Source organism: Micromys minutus (genome assembly GCF_963924665.1).
Source record: "Micromys minutus genome assembly, chromosome: 29".
Taxonomy (NCBI): domain Eukaryota; kingdom Metazoa; phylum Chordata; class Mammalia; order Rodentia; family Muridae; genus Micromys; species Micromys minutus.
The window spans coordinates 14,907,284-14,927,718 of NC_137964.1; the positions used below are offsets into that span (position 1 = coordinate 14,907,284).

The window sequence follows — 20,435 nt, forward strand, 5'->3', positions numbered from 1 at the left end:
AGGACCGAGGTTCAATTCCTCGCACCTACAGGGAGGCTCATACCCATCCATGCCTCCCACTCCAAGGGACCCAATGCCTTCTTCTGGCCTTAGGCACTGCATGTGTGCAGTGAGCAGACATTCATGCAGGCAAAACACCCACACACAAAATACAAACAAATCAATCTTTAAAAACAAAAATCACTCATACACATTAAGTAAATAAATCATTGTAAAAAATTATGGTATGTCCTGTGCCTGGTGTAATTTCTTTAATTTTAAAAATTTTTAATAATTTTACACACAGCCAGTGCATGTGTCCAGGACCCAGAAGACATTTTTGTTTGAGACAGGTCTCTCAATATGTAGCACTGGCTGGTCTTGAACTTACAGAGATCACCTGCCCCACCTTCTGAGTGCTGGGATGAAAGGCGTGCTATACTACACTGGCTTCCCAGAGAATGTCTTTCTGGATCACTTCTCTTCCATCCTCTTGTGGGTCTGGGTGGAACTCAAGAGGCCAGGTATGTGCTGCAGTCCCGCTGGCCCTGGGGTACATTTTCTACTGTTGGGGTACAACAGGCAAGACGCTGGTTTCCCTCGAGGCCTCAAGCAATTAAGCATTGCAAGACAAACATGAAAGGCTTTATCAGCTACAAGACAGGAGGTCAGAGCTTTCCCACCACCCCCGGAATCCAGGCCTGAGGCTGAATACAGGGGTGTGTCGGCAGCCATGTGCAGATCTTCCAGAGCTCCGTCTCTCTGCAGCCCAGCCGGCAGACTGCCCATCTGACACGCACAAGCTCTGGGTTTCACACATAGTACGGAATAAAGCAAACACGACACACACCTGTAACCCCAGTACTTGGCAGGCAGAAATGAGAGAACCAGGAGTTCAAGGTCAGCCTGGGTTTCAAGAGGCCCCATTTTCACAAAGAAAAACACAAAGTAAGCATGTTCTAGCAAAGGCTGAGGCACACCTGGAAAGCCAGAACATCAGTGTCTCAGTGACAAGGACTCTCCTAGTTCCATCAGAGGACGTCTCAAGTCAACTGGCCACTGGAGCCATGGTCTTCTGACACAGCCTAGCCAGGAGCCCAGCCATCTGCAGCAGGGAGTTCACTCCTTCCGTCACTTTCATGTGAGTGTATCCAATCTCCTGAAAGACAAGAGCAGCAGGTGGGTAAGCAGGAGTTCTTTCTTCCCAGCTAACTAGTGGTTGGTTAAAAAACAAACAACAGATTGGAGGACCTCAAAATGCAGCATGGTAACAGGCCGGATCTGGCTGCACTCTCGTTGTAAAAGGGAGTCTCAAGTTTGAGGAACAAACCTGGAGCTTCCAGCACTGAGCTACAGGCCTAGTCTGCTAGGGTCACAAAGCCCAGGCTAGTTTCAAACCCCCTACGTAGTTTAGGATAGCCTTGAGCTTCTGTTCTCCTGCCTCCACCTCCAGGGTGCTTACCTGGGCAAAAGGACCCAGTTGTTTTTGCTGTTGCTGTTGTGAAGCAAGTCCTTACTGTGGAGGGCTAAAGGTGCGCACCAGGCCTACAGCACCCATGTCCTGCAGCGCTGAGGATCAACCCCAGGCTCTGCGCATTTGAGGCATGCACTCTCCCAACTACACCAGCCCCAGTTCAATTCTCAAAGTTCAGCGTATACTTGCCGAACTTGGTGGTCTTGCCTGGGAACCCACTAGAGTAGAACAAGACCTTGGCTGGGCGGTGTGGTGTCCCATGAATGCCCATGCACAGTGGCCTTAGCCACCGAGACCCCAACGCCCTTCCCAGAGAACAAGTGACAGTGGCAGCCACACAGAATAAGGGCCAGGGTACAGGCACAGCAGATCTGGAAGGTACTGTGCAGTGAGGAAGCCAGCGCAAGGCAGTGTGGTGGCGCGTGCCCTTAAGCCCAGCTTAGGCCATACTGTGAGACCCCAACTATTAAAAACACCACCACCACAAAGTAAGAAGCCACCGGATTCAAAAGGTGAACACAAGGTATTCCTGAGCTCTCACTAACCTTGATGAACTCCAGTTTCAAGTATTCAGCCATCGGGAAGGTTTTACACACTCGGAAAATATTGCCGATGACATCTTCTGGTGAGTAGCCCAGGTGCCACAGGTGAGCAAGAATCTAGACAGAAGACCCATCAGGCTCTCAACACTGTGAGCTTCACAGACAGGCAGACAGTTGGATCTACGGTGCTCTTAGCCTAACACCCTATGGGCAACAGTTTGATGCAGGTGACTCCTGAGGCTTTGAGGATCACCTGAACCTTACAGAGGTGTGTCAGTGGGTCCCATGGATGCCTTGGATCACCCAGCCCTCTGATCCCAGCAGGTAATTTAACTCATTTTCCCAGCAGGCTACACTGACTACAGGCAAGATGGTCTGACATCTTGCCTAGATTGTGTCTCTATCCAGAGCCTGCCAGGTGGAGTCCCTCATCAGCTGGCTCTCAGGCTGCATGGTGGAACCAGACAACCTAAGCAGGACAGATTTCATTAGTCCCTTACCTTCCTCCCTCCCTGTCACCTTCCCTAGCCTGGGACTATGTCTAGAGACAATTCACTGAGCACCTTGGAATGGATCCTAATAGTGCTAGGGTTAGCTGAGTTCCTCTTTCAGTAACCAGTCTCTGGCTTAACCTCAGTCTCCCTGCCCGGTACTCCAGTTTCTCATTTAGCCCGACCCTGCCTGACCCTGGTCAGTCTCCCTAGTTGACTGGGAGTGGGACACCTGGGATCAGTTAAAGGGTCTCTAATCACCTCCTTAACACCTAGATATTTGAAGTCATCCATACTCACTGGTATCTACTCAGAGAACCAGGCCCCTCAGCCACCCTATACCCTTCCTGACCCCTCCCCTTCCAGATAATGGATAACTGCTAGGATCCTGGCTAGCCCTCAACATGATTCTCAGGAAGACAAGCAGGATGTGACATGTTCCCCTACCCTGGACAATGTGACACCGCTGGAGGTGTCAGCTGCTCTTTCTGTGTCTCAGGCTGAGAGTCCTCTTGTGGAGGATGTAACTCCAGTAGGTCATGATGCTGATTTACAGGTCTACTGCTTGCAGTGTGGCTTGGGGCAAGGAATCAGCCTCTATGAATCAGTTTCATGGCCTGAGTGTGAAATATCACTCAGTGCCCTGCTGGTGGCGCTGTTCTGAGAGGTTGTACATTTAGGAGGTGGAGCTAGGCAGCAAGTACAGGCTTCCTGATCCATCAAGACAGCTCATGGGGGCTGGAGAGCTGGCTCAGTGGTTCAGAGCATTGGCCACTCTTTTGGGACCCCAGTTTAATTCCTAGCACCCACACGACAGCTCACAATTCTAATTCCAGTCTTGGGGACCGGATGCTCTCTTCTGGGCTCCAAGGGCACCAGACACACACGTGGTGAGACTACATGAAAGCAAATACTCATGCATATTAAAAACAGTAAAGCCAAATGCTCCTACCACCCTGAGCTCTTCATGCCTTCCTGCCATGCTGGGCTGCACTTTTCCAGCTGAGTCCTGACAAAGCCAGCCTCTGTTGAGCTGCTTCTGTCTGGGGAAAGTCTACCCAAGGCTCAGAGTGATTTTAAGTGTTAAGGGGAGTGACGGTCCCGGAGCCACCCTGGGCTCCTCCACCTGGCTTTAGAGATACAAGAAACCATGGAGACGAGGGGAAGAAAGAGGAGGCCCACCTTATAGGCCTCGTCGATGTTGGCGTCCACGCAGTGCTGGATCATCTCCTTCACCAGCAGGGGGTGAGGCTCATCACAGACCTGAGCGAATAATCGGAAGATACAACATCCTGAGGCCCCCAGACTAGGTTTCACCAAGTCTCCAGCAACTGGAATGGGATTTGGGAACACCCTTCTCACTACCAAGAACATCCCCCCAAATGACAGCTCCTAACGCAGTTAAATCCCTGATATCAAAATAAATGAGCCACAAAGTAGACAAAACTAAATCAACCCAGAAAGACTCTCTGCTTGGATGGCATTAAAGGCATGGTGTTGGGCATGGTGGTACATGCCTGTAACCTCAAAACTCAGGGGGACCTCAAATTCAAGGCCAGTCTCTAGAACAAGTGAATGAGCTGGAGACGGTGACACGAGAGAGGTGGAGGCAGTCGGGTCAGAAGTTCGAGGCCAGCCTGAGGACCAAGTCTGGGCTACAGACTCTGGCTCAGAGAGAAAAGAAAAAAGGTCGGAGAGATGGCTCAGGGAGGACAAGTGACTTTAGACAAGCCACCAGCGGTCAGCCCACAGCACAGGTAAGGGTAAGAACATCTCTGCAGGGAGGTAAGGGATCAGGTAACCACTGGTCTCCTGGGTACAAGGGACAAAGCTGTGGGAGAGAAACAAATGAGGCAAGGACCCAACTCTGACAGGAGTCCTTCTTACCCAGCTGCAAGTCCCTGTCACCTTTCTTTGGGTACGAGACAGTGTCTCACAGTCCTCTGCCTTAGCCTTCTGATTGCTCGTATTTATAGGACTGGGATGCCTAGTTTATGAGGTGCTGGGTGTGGAGCCAGGAAAGCACTTTACTAAGTCAAGCCCTGCCTTCCTTCCTTCCTCTTTCTTTCTTTCTGAGACAGGTCTTACTCTGTAGGTGATGCTGGCATCACAGGTGTGGACTACCACGCCCAGTTCTACATCTACCCAATGGCTGTGCAGGTCCATTCTGCTGCAGGCTAGCCCTCTCCCAGCCTTGGTACCTTGAATACATTCTCGCTGTTGATATAGCCAAATCCTGAGAAGGTGGACTGCAAGTTGTTCAGTGCCTAAAAGGAGACAAGAGATACATCAGGGGCAACTATGATGTCTTTCCCTGCCCTACCTCTCAGAGACCCAACACCTACCCTTTAGCAGCTCACCCCCTGCAGGGTACTGGGTCCTCAGTCTTCATTTTAGCCAGACTAGGCACAACACTCATTCCCAAACTTCAGCTTGTAAGAGCAATGTGCTGGCTACTCTCATGCCAACTTAAGACACAAACTAGAATTATCTGAAAGGAGGGAATTTCAATATGGAAAATGCCTCCACAAGATCCAGCTATAGGGCAATTTCTTAATTAGTGATTGTTACGGGGCACAGCCCATTATGGGTGGTGCCATCCCGAGTGGAGGTCCTGGGAGCTATAAGAAAGCAGGTTGAGCAATTTGAAGGGAGCAAGCTAGTAAAGTAAAGTTCCTCCATGGCCTCTGCATCAGCTCCTGCCTCCAGGTTCCTGCCCTGCTTCAGTTCCTGTCCTGACTTCCTTTGGTGATAAGCAGCAATGTGAAAATGTAAGCTGAATAAACTCTTTCCCTCCCAGCTTGCTTTTTGGTCATGGGGTTTCACTGCAGCAATAGACATCCTAACTAAGACAGATAGCAACAGTCACCCACCAACCTGGCGCATGTCTCCCTGGGCTGTGAAAATAATGGCTTCCAGGCCGTCATCTGTGTAGGGTACTTTTTCCTTCTCGATGACGTTCATGAGCCTGGTGAGGACCTGAGCGTCAGTGAGCTTGGTGTATCGGAGCACAGCACAGCGGGACTGGATGGGCTCTGGACAGAGACAGCAGAGTGAGGGCTCCCAGGCAAGGCTGGCTGCCGATCAGCACACAGCTGGGCCAAGCGTCAGACTATCAGACAAGAAGAGGCTGGATTTCCAGCTTTCCGAGTCCTGCTCCGTGCAGGGTCTTTTTCCAGGTGTGAGCGCTGATGTATGGTCCCATACCCAATACATGCCTGCCTTTAACTGCTTCAAAGAAGCAGACCAGTCCTGCTGCTGGAGGGAAAGTAGGACTCAGCACAGACACACACAGGCACACGCACACACACATCTGGACTCAGTGGTGGGCCCTTCAGGGAAGATCAGTTTGGTCAGGCAAGGAGGGAATGGTACTCCAACAAGCTCGTTAAAGCTCCACAAGGGAACAAGGCAAGAAGGTGCCATCTTGTAATCCCAACACTTAGATTGCATAGGGAGGTAGAGACAGAAGAATCATGAGTTCAAGGTCAGTCTCGGGTACAAGGTCAGTTCAAGGTCAACACGTGCTGCTTGAGACTCAAACGCCATAACCAAAAAAAAAAAAAAAAGGGTGGGGGGGGAGTGGGAGTGGAGAGCTAACAAGATGGCTTGGTGGAAACAGATGCTTGCCAAGACTGACAACCTGAGTTCAAGTGTGAGACCCACATAGATGATAACTGATATCTATTAGCCTCTGACATCTACAGGCAGGCACATGCTCTAACACTCATGAGCATGTGCACACACATGTAAATGTAATTCTTAAATAAAAGGAGGGGGGCAGATGGGACAGAGGGATGACTCCTGTTAATAGTAAGCTTTCCACCCATCGAGGCAGCTGTGAGCGGGCACAGCCGTGGGTGGGCAGGAAAAGGCATGTGGTAACGCGCGTGTGTGGGTGTGGAGCGGGAAGTGGGACAGAAAAGCCTCCAGTGCTGGGCAGCAGCACAGGAATGAGACGGAGATAACACAACGAGGTGGCCCGGGGTGACTCGGGCTGTGCTGTGCATGCAGCATATGTCAAGGAGATGATACTGCCCGAGACAGGCCGGTGCATGGGCAGCAGCTGGGGTGCAGGACAAAGGCACCCCAGGAAGACACTTTGGTGAGGTGGAGGCCTAGCTATGCCAGGCAGCAACAAAGCCCAGTGCAGAGTCAATGCCAAGGACTGCAGCACACAAAACAACTAGAGCATGTTCAGGATAAGCTGTGTGGCACAGGTCTGTCACCCCAACTACTCAGGATGCTGAGGCAGGAGGACTATAGGTTCAAGGCATTCCTGGGCTATAGGGTGAGTTCAACACCAGCCTGGACAATTTAGGAAGACCGGGTCTCAAAATAAAAAGTACTTAGGACACAGTTAGTAGGGTGCATGCCTAAAACCCCTGGGTTGTATCTGCAGTACCATAAAAGATAAAAACAGGGCCAGCATGATGGCCTGACAGGTCAGGGCACCTGCCAAGCCTGACAACCCAAGTTCAGTTCCTGGTAGGAGAGAACAGAATCCTTAAAGTTGTCCTAGCCTCCACACACACTGTAGCAGCAACACACACACACACACACACACACGCACACACACACACACACACACACACACACAGAGTAAAGGGCACCAGTATCAAGTGGCTTACAATTGCATGGAACCCTAATTCCAGGGCACAGACGTTCAGACAGACACAATCAAAACCATATGAGAACAGTGAATACTATAAAGGGAGCCTCACTGGACGCAGCTGCCCGGCTGCCCACTCACCTATGATTTTGTCTGAAGCATTACAAGCCAGAGCGAAGCGAGTCGTCTTGGAGTAGATTTCCATGGTTCTCCTGAGGGCCTGCTGGGCACCGTCCGTCATGCTGAGGCAAGCGTAAGAGGGAGGTTAGTGCCAGGTCTGGGGGCACGATGGCCCCATCATCCCTCAGATGATGCTCTTCTGGAATGGAGGACTGAAAAGTCTGAGGCCAGCCTGATCTACTTGAGGAAACCCATCTCCAGCGCATACCTGTCTGCTTCATCCAGAATGATGATCTTGTGTCGGCCCTTGGGAAGGGTGACTTTCTGCTGGGCGAACATTTTGATTTTATTCCTCACCACATCAATGCCCCTGAAACAGAAGAGTGTACGTGTCAGAAACTGAGGAACTTTTTGTTATCACGAGGAAGGGGCACCTGTGGGGGGACTGAGAGGGGTCAGAGACAACTTTCAAGATCCAGCTCTCACCTTCCACTCTAAGTTCTATGGGCTGAACCACATGGGCTCTCAGGTTTGCAGTATTTATCCACTGAGCCAATTTACTTTTTAATGTCTTTGTAGACGCTCAGCATGTGCAGGGGGTGCCTGGAGCTGGAGCTCCAAACAGTTGTGAGCCGGTGCAAGGTGAGTGGGTGTAAAAAGAAAATTCTGCATCTCTGCAAGAGCATCATGTTCTTTCTTCCTTTCTGAGACAAAGTTTCCTTGTGTAGCCCTGGCTGGAACTCACTCCATAGACCAGGCTGACTTTGAACTTAGAGACCTGCCTGCCTCTGCCTCCAGAGTGCTGGAATCCAAGGCATGGACCACCATCGCCCAGCATAGCAGCATGTTCTTAACTGCTAAGCAATCTCCTCAGCTCTGTATTTTGTTTTTTGAGAAAGGATCTTCATACGGTGCCTGTCTGGGAAGACTTAAACTCAGAATCTACCTGCCTTAGCCTCTCCAGTGCTGGGATTTCCCACACATCACTCCTAACTCACAAGGGGCTCATAAATTCTCTTGGTGGCCTTGAGTGGCTACAGGACCTTACTTTAACTTGGGAACATGAGTTAGCAGTCAAATACACAGACAAGGAGGTGGGCTGTGGCTGCCAGGGCTGCGGAAGGGAAAGGGGGAGCGCTTGAAGGCAATTTCAGTTTTGCAAGGTCAGAAAGCTGTTGCAAAATAACACAAACATATCAACAGGACTGAAGCAAACACTTAAAAGTGGTTTCGGGGCTGGTGAGATGGTACTGTGGGTAAATGCACCTGCCAGCAGACCACTTGAGATTGATAACCTGAGTTCAATCCCCAGAACCTCTGTAAAGGTAGAAGGAAACTGATTCCACATGACTGTGCTCTGACCGTGCACACACACATCAGTGTAAAGGCACTTGCTGCTGACCTCCACAACCTGAGTGTAATCATCAGGTCTCACAGTGAGAGGGAACCAACTCCCAGCAAGTTGTTCTCTGAGATCTACATGCACACGCCTCTCCGCCAATAAATAAGCAGCAATAAAAACACATTTTAAAGAGAGTAATCTTTAGACACTTTCATCAAAACAAGGGACCCTGCAGGTACTCCTTGGATGGAGCTGGTGGTGCGAGTGCCCCCACGGTACCTGTCATTTGACGCATTGAGCTCCAGAACTGCATCCTTCAGGGCTGGGCCCAGCAGCGCTCTCGCCAAGCAGAGGATGCTGGTGGTCTTGCCAGTTCCTGGGGGGCCCTATGGGTGAGAGCTCAAGACTGGTGAGAAAGCTCAGCAATTAAGAGCAGTCACTCACTGGCTGCTTGTGCAGAGGACCTGGGTTCCACCCCCAGTGCCTAAGACTAACTATAACTTCAGTTCCAGGGGATCCACCACGACTACCACCAGCACCCCATCGCTCAGGGCACTAGGCATGCACATGGTACACAAACAGATGCAGGCAAAATAGCCAGCCACATAGAAATTAATTAAGAAAGGAGGACCATGTAGGTCCTGCTGCTCCTGCAACACCCCACCGTTGGCACTTGCTCCCCTGATTCCCTAACAACCCAGCCAGGGACCTGTGGCCTCCCCAGGCAGGGAATGGATGTGGGACATAAGATGCCCACAGGGCCAGTTCTGAGTACTCACAGCAATGATGATATTGGGCACATTGCCTTCTCTTGCAAAGACCTGTGTAAAAGAGGTTCATTAGGTTAGGCGTAGTGGTGCCTGCCTCTAGTGTCAGCACCCGGGAGGTGGGGCGTGAGGATCGGGGACTACAAACCAAAATCCTGTCTCGAAAACTAACAGCTGGGGTGTGGCGGCACACATCCCTAATCTCAGCACTTGGGAAGCAGAGGCTGGCAGAGCTTTGTGAGTTAGAAGCCAGCCAGTCTGGTCTGCACAGGAAGTTCTGGGTCAGCCAGGACTACCTAGTAAAATCCTGTCTCCAAAAAAAAAAAAAAAGAAAAAAAAAGCAACCCTCCCCCAAACAAATAAACAAACAAAAATAGGGGCCTACAAGATGGCTTAGCAAATAAAGGCACTTGAAAAGGCTAACAAGCTGAGTTCTGCTGAGGTAAGAAGACCCACCCTAAATGTGGTGGTACCCAGTGAAAAGGAGAGAGCCAGCCAGAAAAGGAGGTGAGTATCGGCATCCATCTCTCTCTGCTTCCTGACTGTGGGTGCTATGTGACCAATGCCTCACACTCCTGTTGCCACGCCTTCCCACCATGATGGACTGTGTACCCTCAGACTGTGAGCCAGAGCCAGTCAACTCTTCTTTGTTTAAGTTCTGTTCATCAGGTATATGTCATCTCCACGATGAACCATCTCAGCAACCTTCCTCCCACCCCCACTAGCTTACTAGATCCATGGTGTGATATCCGAAGGGGCTCCAGGTTCCCTCACCTCCAGTCTGCTCACAGTGTCTTCATTTCCCACTACTTCATTGAGCTTCACTGGTCTGTATTTTTCAACCCTGTTGAGGACAAAGCAAAGACTGACATGGTTATCCCACGGTACCCAGAAGAAAGGGAACCTTAAGCAAACAAACAAAAACAAACCCCCAAAAAAGAAAGGAGCCAGCAAGACGGGTCAGTGGATAACAGTGCTTGCTGATAGGCCTGACCTGACTGCCTGCGTTTGGTCCCTGGGGCCCACACGGTAGAAGACTCCTAGAGGTTGTCCTCTGACCTGACAGGTGCAAGAGCCCCTAGACTTTAAATGAGAAAAGATAACAGAAGAACTTGGTATGACCTGGCTCCTCACCTGTCCACTCCACACAGCAGAGGGAACCAGGATAAGCTGTGGTTTCTGTCTTGCCAGCCCTGACGCACGCTAGACAACCATTTGCGGCGGCTAGCAGGTGGGCAGTGATGGAGCTAGGTGCACCCATCTATTATACCAAACAATGGGACTAGCTGCAGGGTGTCTGTGGGGACAGGTGGCCAGTGCTGGCCCACGGTGTGCTATTGCTCCAGGTGGCCTACTCTCATCCCTTTCTAGCAGCTGCTGGTGGTTTGGGACTATGACTGGGAAGCCTGGGTGAGCAGTTCTTAAAACAGTTTTGAAATGACTTGGAGATACTTCATTAAAAACCGCTCCCTTTAGGCTAGAGAGCACTGGCCACTCTTGCAGAGGACCTAGGTGAGATTCCCAGCACTCACATGGAAGCTCACAACTATTAACTCCAGTTTCAGGGGATCTGATTCCCTCTCCTCACCTTTGGGCACTGAATACACCCACAGAAATAAAATAAGTTAAAACACCTGTGTCTATTTATTCATAGACAGGGAGGGTATCCTGTAGCCCAGGCTAGTCTGAAACTCACTATGTAGCAAAGCAAAGGATGACCTTCAACTCCAATTAATCAGCCTCTAGCTCTCCAGTTCTAGGACTATAGGCATGTATCACTACGCCCGGTCCGAGAGTGGCTGGGAATGGAAATGTGGGTTTCCATTTAACAGCAAGCACCCTATCGACTGGACCACATCTCCTGATGGCCTGAAACTCATGATCCGTCTATCTCGACTTCCTGACCACTAAGTTCTGCTTTTTAAATAAATAGTCAATGTTAAAAGCCAAAAGGATGTTTTCCAGCTCTGGGTTCTGATGTTGTAGATTTACCGTGATCTGACCATCAGTTTCCTTTGCTCTTTTTTATATTCTGCTTTCTTTCCTTTCCCTCTCACCATTTTTGGAGACAGGGCTTCAGTACCTAGTCCTTGCCAGACTGGAACTCCTGATATAGACCAGGCTGGCCTTGAACCCAGAAACCCACCATCTCCAGCCTCCTAAATGCTTTATGTTTTAAATATATATCCATACATGTTTATTATTTGTGGAGACCAGAGAACAACTTTGGGAGTCAGTTCTCTCCTTCCAAAATGTAGAATCCAGGGATTAAGTTCAGGTTTTCAAGCACTCTAATCACTGGCCTCAAGCTCACTATGTAGCTAATGATGACCTAACAGGTATGTGATATCCATTTTCTTTGTACTTATTTCTATGGGTACCAGACAATGTTAAATTACATACGTGGTGCTCTTTCTTTCTTTCTTTCTTTCTTTCTTTCTTTCTTTCTTTCTTTCTTTTTGAGTAGTGATGGGGATGAAACCCTAGGTTGAGCATGCAAAGCAAGTGTTCTGCCATTGAGGGACATTTCCAGTTTGCACACTACTTTTTCTCGTATTACTTAAGGTCAGTGTTCTCGACTGTGGGTCGCGACCCCCTTGGGTTGTTGAATGACCCCTTTCACAGGGGTTGCCTAAGGCCACCAGTAAACTCAGATATTGATATTATAAAATATAACAGCAACAGAATCAGTTATGAAGTAGCAACAAAAATTATATGGTTGGGGGGTACCCCCAACAAAAGGCACTGTCTGAAAGCGTCAGAGCAATAGGAAAGTTGCAAACCTCTGAATAATTCAGTGAACTGACGAATCACTCTGTGGTTTGGTGTCAGAAACCTTACTTTTGATAAAGAAAAACTAGTGCTAAGGGTAGCTCCATGACAGCCTGTGGTCTGACATCAATTTCCACCCCCCCAAAAAAAAAGCTAGAAATAGTGACATATACCTGTAGACCCTGTGTACAGGTGGAAGAAACCGTAGGATCAGAATTTGTTATTCTTGGTTATATATAGAAAGTTCAAAGCTAGATTAGGGTAGTGAGACCCTACCCTAACAAAAGTGAAGCTCACACACACACACACACACACACACACACACACACGTTTTGTTCTGTTAAACAGAGTTTCTATGTGTAGCCCTGGCTGGCCTCGAAATAAAGAGATTCGCCTGACTCTGATTTTCAAGTACTGGGATCAAAGGTGTGTGTCACCACCTGGCTGAAGCTGATAATTTTTTAGTGAGATTTTAAACAAATAAAAAAATATGAGGCCATTAGCATTGCACTGCACGTCAACGCATCACGTAAGCAGGTGAACTTCGAGACACACATCCCTCAATTTTCCATAAATAAAGTGCTTGCTTGCTGTGTTTCATCCCCAGCACTGCTTTACGGAAATAACGCATGCCTGTCACCCCAGGATCAACGTTCAAAGTCATCCTTTGCTATACAGTGAGTTCGAGTCCAGCCTGGATTACATAAGACACCGTCTCAAAAAAAAACTTTTTAAAAAGGAAAGAAAGAAAAACAGAAGCCTAGTTTTCAAGAAGAAAAAGAAAAGGGAAAATCTGCGTTCCCAGGGCCCTGAACCTTCTGGGGTGTTTCTGAATTCGGGTTCCTGGAGCTCCTGAGCCCGCCCTCACTCGCCATCCCTCTACGCGAGCGTTACTATGGCTGCAGGCTCACCACGGCAACTCGTAGTGGCCGGCGGTCTTGCTGGGGACAGGCGAGGGCTCCTGCGTCCCACTCTCGGCCGGACCACTGCCACTCTCCTGAACCTCCATTCCGGTGCCCGCTCTTCCCGCCACCCGAAGCTCCGCCCCATGACGTTTCTACGGAAGTCTGGACCCCGGTTTCCGGGCAACGCTGAGAGGAAAGCGGAAGTGCGCGTGTGTGGGGGCGGTCTTTTCCTGCGCCTGCGCAGAGAGCAAAGCATAGCCACCCCGTGGCCTCTAGAGGTCGCAGTGGCCACAGGAGCCCGCCTTTGAGAGGCAGGGAAAGAGACATTTTATTATATCTTATTTAATTTAATTTCGTCTTGTTTTCTTACTTTCTTAGGGTTTTGTTTTGTTTTGACACAGTTTCTCTATGTAGCCCTTGGATGCCTGGAACTCACTTTGTAGACCAGGTCTGGAGAGAGGCTCCCTTGGTTTAGAGCCCAACCTGAGTTTGGTTTGCAGCACCCATAGCAGACAGCTTACAAACCTTTGTAACTCTAGCTCCTGGGGATCCAACACCCTCTTCTGGACTTTGAGAGCACTTGCACTCGTGTGCACATACCAACACATAGATACATGTAACTAATTTTTTTTTTTTTTTTTGAGACAGCGTTTCTCTGGTTTGCCCTGCCTATCCTGGAACTCACTCTGTAGACCAGGCTGGCCTTGAACTCAGAGATCTGCCTGCCTCTGCCTCTTGTATGCTGGGATTGAAGGTGTGCACCAACCATCACTGCCTGACTAAAATAAGTATTTCTAAAGAGATAACTTTCTAGGCCCAGGCTTGGTGGCACAGGTCTTTCATTCCGGCACTTGGGAGCAGAGGCACATGAATCTTTGTAAGTTCAAGGCTACCCAGAGCTACATAGTGAGACCCCATCATAAAAATTCAAAAAACAACACAAAACAACAATAACAACACTAAAGATACTTTCTGGCCAGGAATAGTGGTACATTCCTGTCATTCTTTTTTTTTTAATAAAATGTATTTATTTATTATATATAAGTACACTGTAGCGTGTCTTCAGACACACCAGAAGAGAGCATCAGATCTCATTACAGATGGTTGTGAGCCACCATGTGGCTGCTGGGAATTGAACTCAGGACCTCTGGAAGAGCAGTCAGTGCTCTTAACCTGTAAGCCATCTCTCCAGCCCTGTCATTCTTACACCAACAAGACAGGCAGGAAAGTGAGTTCTAGGCCAGGCTGGGACGATGTAGGGGAGACTCTGTCTCATCAAGACAACAAAAGAAGCTGACATGACACATTCCTGTAACTTCAGCACTTGGGAGACGGGCAAGCCTAAGGTACATGAGAGTCTGTCTCAAGGAAATAATAGGGCTTGGGTCAGAAGCTCTGGGTTCCACCACCAGTACCAATGAGGAAAAGAAATGTTTTTCCCCAAGGTGGCATTTTCAAGGTATAAGGCTATAAGGCTAGTGATTTCCAAGCAGTCTTGCCCTACTGTTAGCAGCCACCAGAAGCTGCTCATTTCCACAGTCTGCCTGCCTAGACACATTCCACCCAGTGCCTCTGGGAAGCACAAAGGTTTGCATCTGAACTCTTTAAACAGCAGTTTTGAATCGCTTGCCTTGCTTTTTGTCATTGTTGTTGAGACTGTCTGGAACTGGCTATGTAGCCCTGGCTGACCTGGATGTGTAGACTGCTCTGGATGTGAACTGGCAGAGATCTCCCTGCCCCTGTCCTTGGAATGCAGAGACGAAAGGCTGCGCCACCACTTCCGGCCACGCTGGCCTTCTTGTTTCCTCTTTAGTAATAAGAAAACAAGGAGAGCACTTTCACAGATGGGCACAGAGGACAAATTTTATGTCCCTGGATGTGGGGTGACCTTTCAGACCTCAGCTGTGGGTGGTCTGTCAGTCTCTGTACTACACAGGCCTGTCATTGAGCTGTGGACTTTCTTTACTTTTGTTTTTGGTCTGTTGACATTTCCTCAGTGAGCAAGTCCCTGCTGACACTGGGACCACTTCATCTGCAGAGCAACAAGGGACCAGTTGCACCCAACTTGGACAAGATGTGTCTCATGAATCCCTGTGCAAATGACTGACGAGAGACAAAAACTCTCTCTCTCTCTCTCTCTCTCTCTCTCTCTCTCTCCCTCTCTTTCTCTCTCAGTGTGTGTGTGTGTGTGTGTGTGTGTGTTCTTTGTTATTTCAAGGGTCTCACTATGTAGCCCTGATTGTCCTGGAACTCATTCTGTAGACCAGGCTGGCCTCAAACTCAGAGAGATCCACCTGCTTCTGTTTCCCAAGTGCTGGGATTAGAGGCATCGCAAGGCAACACTCTCATCTTGAATTTCTGAACCCCTTGCCTCCACCTCTGAAATGCTGGGATTGAAGAGATGCATCACCACGTCCGGTTTATGCAGTGCAGGGGACAGAACCCAGGGCTTGGAGCATCCTAGGCAAACAATCTACCTGCAGAGGCACATCCTCAGACCAGTTTTGGTTTTTGTTCTCGAGACTGAGAGGCCAATGTATCCTGACCTCAGCTTTAGGCTTGAAACACTTTCTGTGTTTCGCTATGTGTGGCTTGTTTGTATTTAATTTTTTTTTTTGTAGGATCTACGTATTTACTGATTTCCCCCACCTTCTTCTCGGCAAAGCGTAATGGTTTCTAGAGAAGACCTTGTCAGTTTCTTTTCCTTCCTTTCTTCCTTCTTTTCCTCCTTCCTTCTTTCATTCCTAAGAGGCTTCTATTTTCTATTTCATGTGTATGGATGTTTTTCCTGCATGCATTTACCAACGTCAGATGTCCGTAGAGACCAGAAAAGGGCATTAGAACTCCTGAGATTGGACTGACAGACAATTGTGGGCTACCATATGGATATTAGGAATCAAACTCTGCTCCTCTGGAAGAGCAGCCTGTGCGCTTAACCACTGAGTCATTTCTCCAGCTCTTGATTATTATTTTAAATTATGTATATATGCACACACATGCGGGCATGTGTGTGTGTGTGTGTGTCTGTCTGTCTGTCTGTCTGTCTGTAGAGACCAAAAGCATTGGATCTCTTGAAGCCAGATTTACATATGGTTGTGAGTTGACGTATGTGTTGGCGGCTGAACTCAAGATCTATTGCAAGATCAGAACATGCTCTTACCACTGAGCCGTCTCTCCAGTCCCCTCAGCCTCTTCAAAAATTCTGCTGGGGATCAAATCCAGGGCTTTATGTATCCTAGGCTAACCCTGTAATCCAGGAGCCACACCCCCTGTACCTGGGCCTATACATTTGTTTATGTTCTCAGTGATCTCTGTGTGTGGGGCTCATTATCTGAACAATTCACAGTAAGCCCTTTGGCAGAGTCCTGGCCTGCCCCAGCATGTTCACACACCTACTACAGGCGGTGCCACCCCGAGGGTGTGCATTTCAAGGAGGCTGTGTCTCAGAGGGAGGAATGTTTCCCTCACACCTGGCTTGTTGTGTATACTCGGTCAATTTGTAAGCTTTAGCTACTTTTCCAGATCCCAGACTTCAATTTCAGTGCCTTTTTTAAAATTATTATTTGTTTGTTTGTTTGTTTGTTTATTCATTTGCAAGTAGAGCTTACTATGTAGTCCAAGGAGGCTTCAAAATTGTGATCCCCCTGCCTCGGCCTCCTGAGTTTGACTGAGTGCAGCTCCTTAGTCGCTGTGATGGAGCAAGCAGGCTGAGGGCTGAGCTCGAAGGGGGAAGACACAGAGGACTCATAGTCAGGGGCATGGTGGCTAAGACAGGAGGATGGCAAGTTCAAAGCCAGCCTGGGCAACTTAGCCACATCTGTCTCAAAAGAGAGAGGGGGGAGGGAGAGGAAGAGGGAGGGGGAGAGACAGAGAGAGAGAGAGAGAGAGAGAGAGAGCACGCAAGCACTGGTTTAATGACTTAATAAAGGCACTTTCTGCCAAGCCTGAGGACTGGAGTTTGATCCCATGACCCCCCCCCCTCGGTGGAAGAAGTTACCCCACTACTATGCACACACACGTAGAAATAAATGTAACACAAACAAATATTAAAAAGATTGAGAAGTCTGTGGATTCAGCTGTGTGGCAGAGTGCTTGCTTAGCATGCCCCAGAGACGGGCAAAGGGCCACGGCTCAGCAGTTCAGGGTTTGCCTCTTAATGACGCTCCAAGTTTGATCCTCAAACAACAAAACAGAAACATCCCCACGGCTGGGCTTATAGCCAAGTCTTTAGCCAAGATTTGCGGCCTGTGCCATTGAAGAGGCTCCTCTGGAAACTTGAAGATTTCTGTTCAGGAACTGGTTTTCCATCCCATCTTTTCCCACATGGTGGCTCACAGCCATTCAAGGGAACTGGCTCTCTCTTCCACAGGCACCAGGCACGTATGTGCTCATGCATACGTGCGGGCAAAACATTCATACTCATAACATAACAATCCAAAACAGTGACGGGGTCAGAGACGTGGCTCAGCAGGTAACAGAGCTTGCCGCCAGGAATGATGGTCTCACTTCAGCCTCCCGGACACACACAATGGAAAGAAAGAACTGACTTCTGCAAGTTCTCTGACTTCCACACTCTTGTTCCTGTGTAACACACAGGAATGCACACACACACAGACACACGCACACACAAACATACATACTCAGGCATACATATATACCCACTTGAAGGGTTTTTTTGTTTGTTTGTTTTGTTTTTAAGATGCATTGGTGGGCCGGGGTACAGAGACTGTAACTCAGTGGGTAGCGCTGGCCTATCATATGCTGGCTTTCATGGCCACCCATGCATCAAACCCACCCACAGTGATACACGCCTCTAGTCTTAATATTAGGGGACACAGGAACAATTCTGATCAGGTCATCCTCGGCTACATTAAGGCCACCCAGTACTACCTGAGACTATGACTCAAAAATTAAAATTAGATCCTTCTTCAAAACAGAGGTGTCCCAAGGCAGGTATGATGGTAGTACCACAGAGGCTTTCGCATGCAAAAAGCCCTGGGTTCCATCCTTAGCGCTGTATAAACTGGGCGTGGTTGGAGCCCGGTCTAATCTCAGGACTCCGCGGGTAGCGGCGGGAGGATAGAAAGTTCGAAACCATTTTAAGTTTATGGAGAGTCAGAGGTCCAGCCTGGGATACAGGAGTCTATGTCTGAAAATAGGATTAGTTTCCTGTGCAGCCTGGGTTATGGGCAGCTCTGGGTGACCCTCCCCTTCCTGGTCCCTCCAGCCGGAGTTCAGGGGTACACGGGAACCCACGGGAACCTGTACACCAGAAGGCTCCGGCCATGAACCCGGTTCCCTTGGCTCATTTCCCGTTTCTCACATGAAGCTCACATGACAGCTTCTTTTCAAATTGACCTCTGGGATGATATCCTTGTTGAGCAGTTACTTTTTGGCAGCTGGGGCAGAAAGCCCAAAGCTACCTTACGACCTAGTTAATGGCAGTTACAGGGGAATGTCTCCGCAGGAGACACTGGGAGAGGTGACTGCTGTCTGGGGAGGTATTTCGGGAGGCAGGTAAACCTCCGGAGCCACCACCGTTTCCAGCAGGAAAGTCCCAGCCTGGGATAACCCCGGAGAGGCAAACTCAGTGAAGCTAGCAGCAAACGTAGGTCTGGGGTTGGCAATTCCTTAGGTGTCACTTCCTGCTCACAGAGAGACCTCGGGGGACTTTGTGCTGGAATTTCCGCAGCTGCCACGGGGAACGCAAGAATTTAGGATAAAGCCATTCCAGATGGCCCAGTTGTGAGGCAGCCACAAACAGAGGCATGGTGGTCAGTGCCTACAATCCCAGAACTTGGGAAGTGGAGGTATAAGGTTCACCATCACCTGTCCCCTCACAGTGAGTTCCGGGGAACTCTGGGCTACGTAAAACCGAGGGAAAAAAGAAAGAAAAAAGTAAGAAAGGGGCTGGGGCACGGTTCGGTGATAGAGCTCCCTTGGCTAGACTATCACCCCCAACATACACCCCGCTTCCAACTGCCCCCTCCATAGTCCCCACTCTTACCCGACTAGGTACATCAAGGGGAGCTATTGAGAGTGGGAACGAGACTGTGGTAAGAACTGTTTTTGAGAGTCTGAATCAACTGGGGGGAGAGGAATGGAGGAACACTAGGGGTTCGGAGAGCAGAATGCAAGAGAGGCTTAAATGGTATCCCGGATCTCACTTCAAGGGCACTGGAGTCCCTAACCCGAGCTCCAAACACCCCAAGACTAAACACCTCAAGGACACTGGAATCCCTAACCCGAGCTCCAAACACCCCAAGACTAAACACCGGGACAGTTCTCTGTGCGCGTCGCCACTTTCAACCCATAGCCGAGGTGGAGGTGGGCGGGTCCCCAAGTAAGCATTGTCCCACGCAACGCAGCTTTGGACAGCCCCTGCTCAAATATCACCGCTCCCTCAACCGCCTGCAAATATTTACATCCTGTTTACGCCAAGGCCTCCCAGGGCCTCAATTTTCATGAATAAAATATGAGTTTCTAGGCCAAGCTTAGAAGGGAAGAAACCCAGACCAGCCAGCTGGTAGGGACCAGAGTTGGTTTAATATTTTGGTTGCTGTCGCCGCCCGTATGGGATTTTGAGGGACTTTTCGTCCGCGGTCAAGGAGACCAGAGGCGGGGATTTTTTTCTGTATTTCTTGGCCATTTCCTGGAATTAGAACACCAAGCTTTGTTCACAGGTCTGTTTCCAGAGGAACACACCGATCTCTTGTTTTCTTTTTCTTTGGTTAGTTTTGTTTTTATACTTCTTTGAAAACATTTGTTTGTTTGTTTATATTGAGTGTCATGTAGTCCAAGCTGGCCTGGAACTCAGACCTGAAAAGGACCTTGTACTTAAGCTTTTCCTGCTTCCATTTCTGTCCTGTGCTGAGATTTGAGGTGCTCACCACTGCTCTCTCTTCTGGGGTGCTGGCGAGAAACTCAGGGCTTCCAGCCTGATCAACAAGCACTCTACCCGCTGATCTTAACTCAGAGACCTTGTTAATTTTGTTTTGTTTATATTTATTTATTTTATGTGTGGAAGTGTTTTGCCTGTGTATCTGTCTAGATGCCGCATACATACAGTACTTTTGGAAGCCGGAGAAAGGCGTCAAAATGCCCTGGAACTGGAGTTACGGACTGTTGTGAACCATGTAGGTGCTGGGAATCAAACTCTTCTAGAGGAGTAGCTGTTAGCATTTTGCATAAGCTCCGCCCCACAGTTACCTGGCAACAGCCTGGTGTACCTGTCTCACTATAAAAGGGGCTACTTCCCCCTCCTCACTCTCTTGCTCTTGCCTTCTTGCTCCCACTCTCTCCCCATTCCCTTCCCCCCACCCTCCACATTCTCTCTCCCTCTCCCTCTACTACCCTCTTAACTCCCCTCGCCATGCCCTGAATAAACTCTATTTTATACCGTCTTGCGGCTGGTCACTCAGGGAGAAGGGA

The 20,435-nt window shown here is 49.1% G+C and overlaps 1 protein-coding gene across 1 annotated transcript; it reads right to left on the reverse strand.

Annotated features, from left to right (window-relative positions):
• Positions 1-311: 311 nt before the first annotated feature.
• Positions 312-13,139, reverse strand: RFC2 (replication factor C subunit 2). The gene is made up of 11 exons (XM_080940782.1): positions 13,011-13,139; positions 10,102-10,171; positions 9,340-9,381; positions 8,840-8,946; positions 7,487-7,588; positions 7,240-7,340; positions 5,364-5,521; positions 4,688-4,753; positions 3,669-3,749; positions 1,999-2,112; positions 312-1,138 (listed from the first exon to the last, which is right to left on the reverse strand). Exons 1-11 carry the CDS (start codon positions 13,106-13,108, stop codon positions 1,028-1,030), a joined length of 1,050 nt encoding a protein of 349 aa, XP_080796908.1. The 5' UTR covers positions 13,109-13,139; the 3' UTR covers positions 312-1,027.
• Positions 13,140-20,435: the final 7,296 nt, after the last annotated feature.

Excerpts from the sequence above, each read along its gene's own strand:
- RFC2 (XM_080940782.1), bottom strand. The coding sequence starts at position 13,108 with ATGGAGGTTCAGGAGAGTGGCAGTGGTCCGGCCGAGAGTGGGACGCAG. Across the intron at positions 9,382-10,101 it reads ACACTGTGAGCAGACTGGAG|GTCTTTGCAAGAGAAGGCAA; the intron begins GTGAGGGAACCT and ends TCTTTTACACAG. Across the intron at positions 5,522-7,239 it reads TGCTTCAGACAAAATCATAG|AGCCCATCCAGTCCCGCTGT; the intron begins GTGAGTGGGCAG and ends GTCTCTGTCCAG.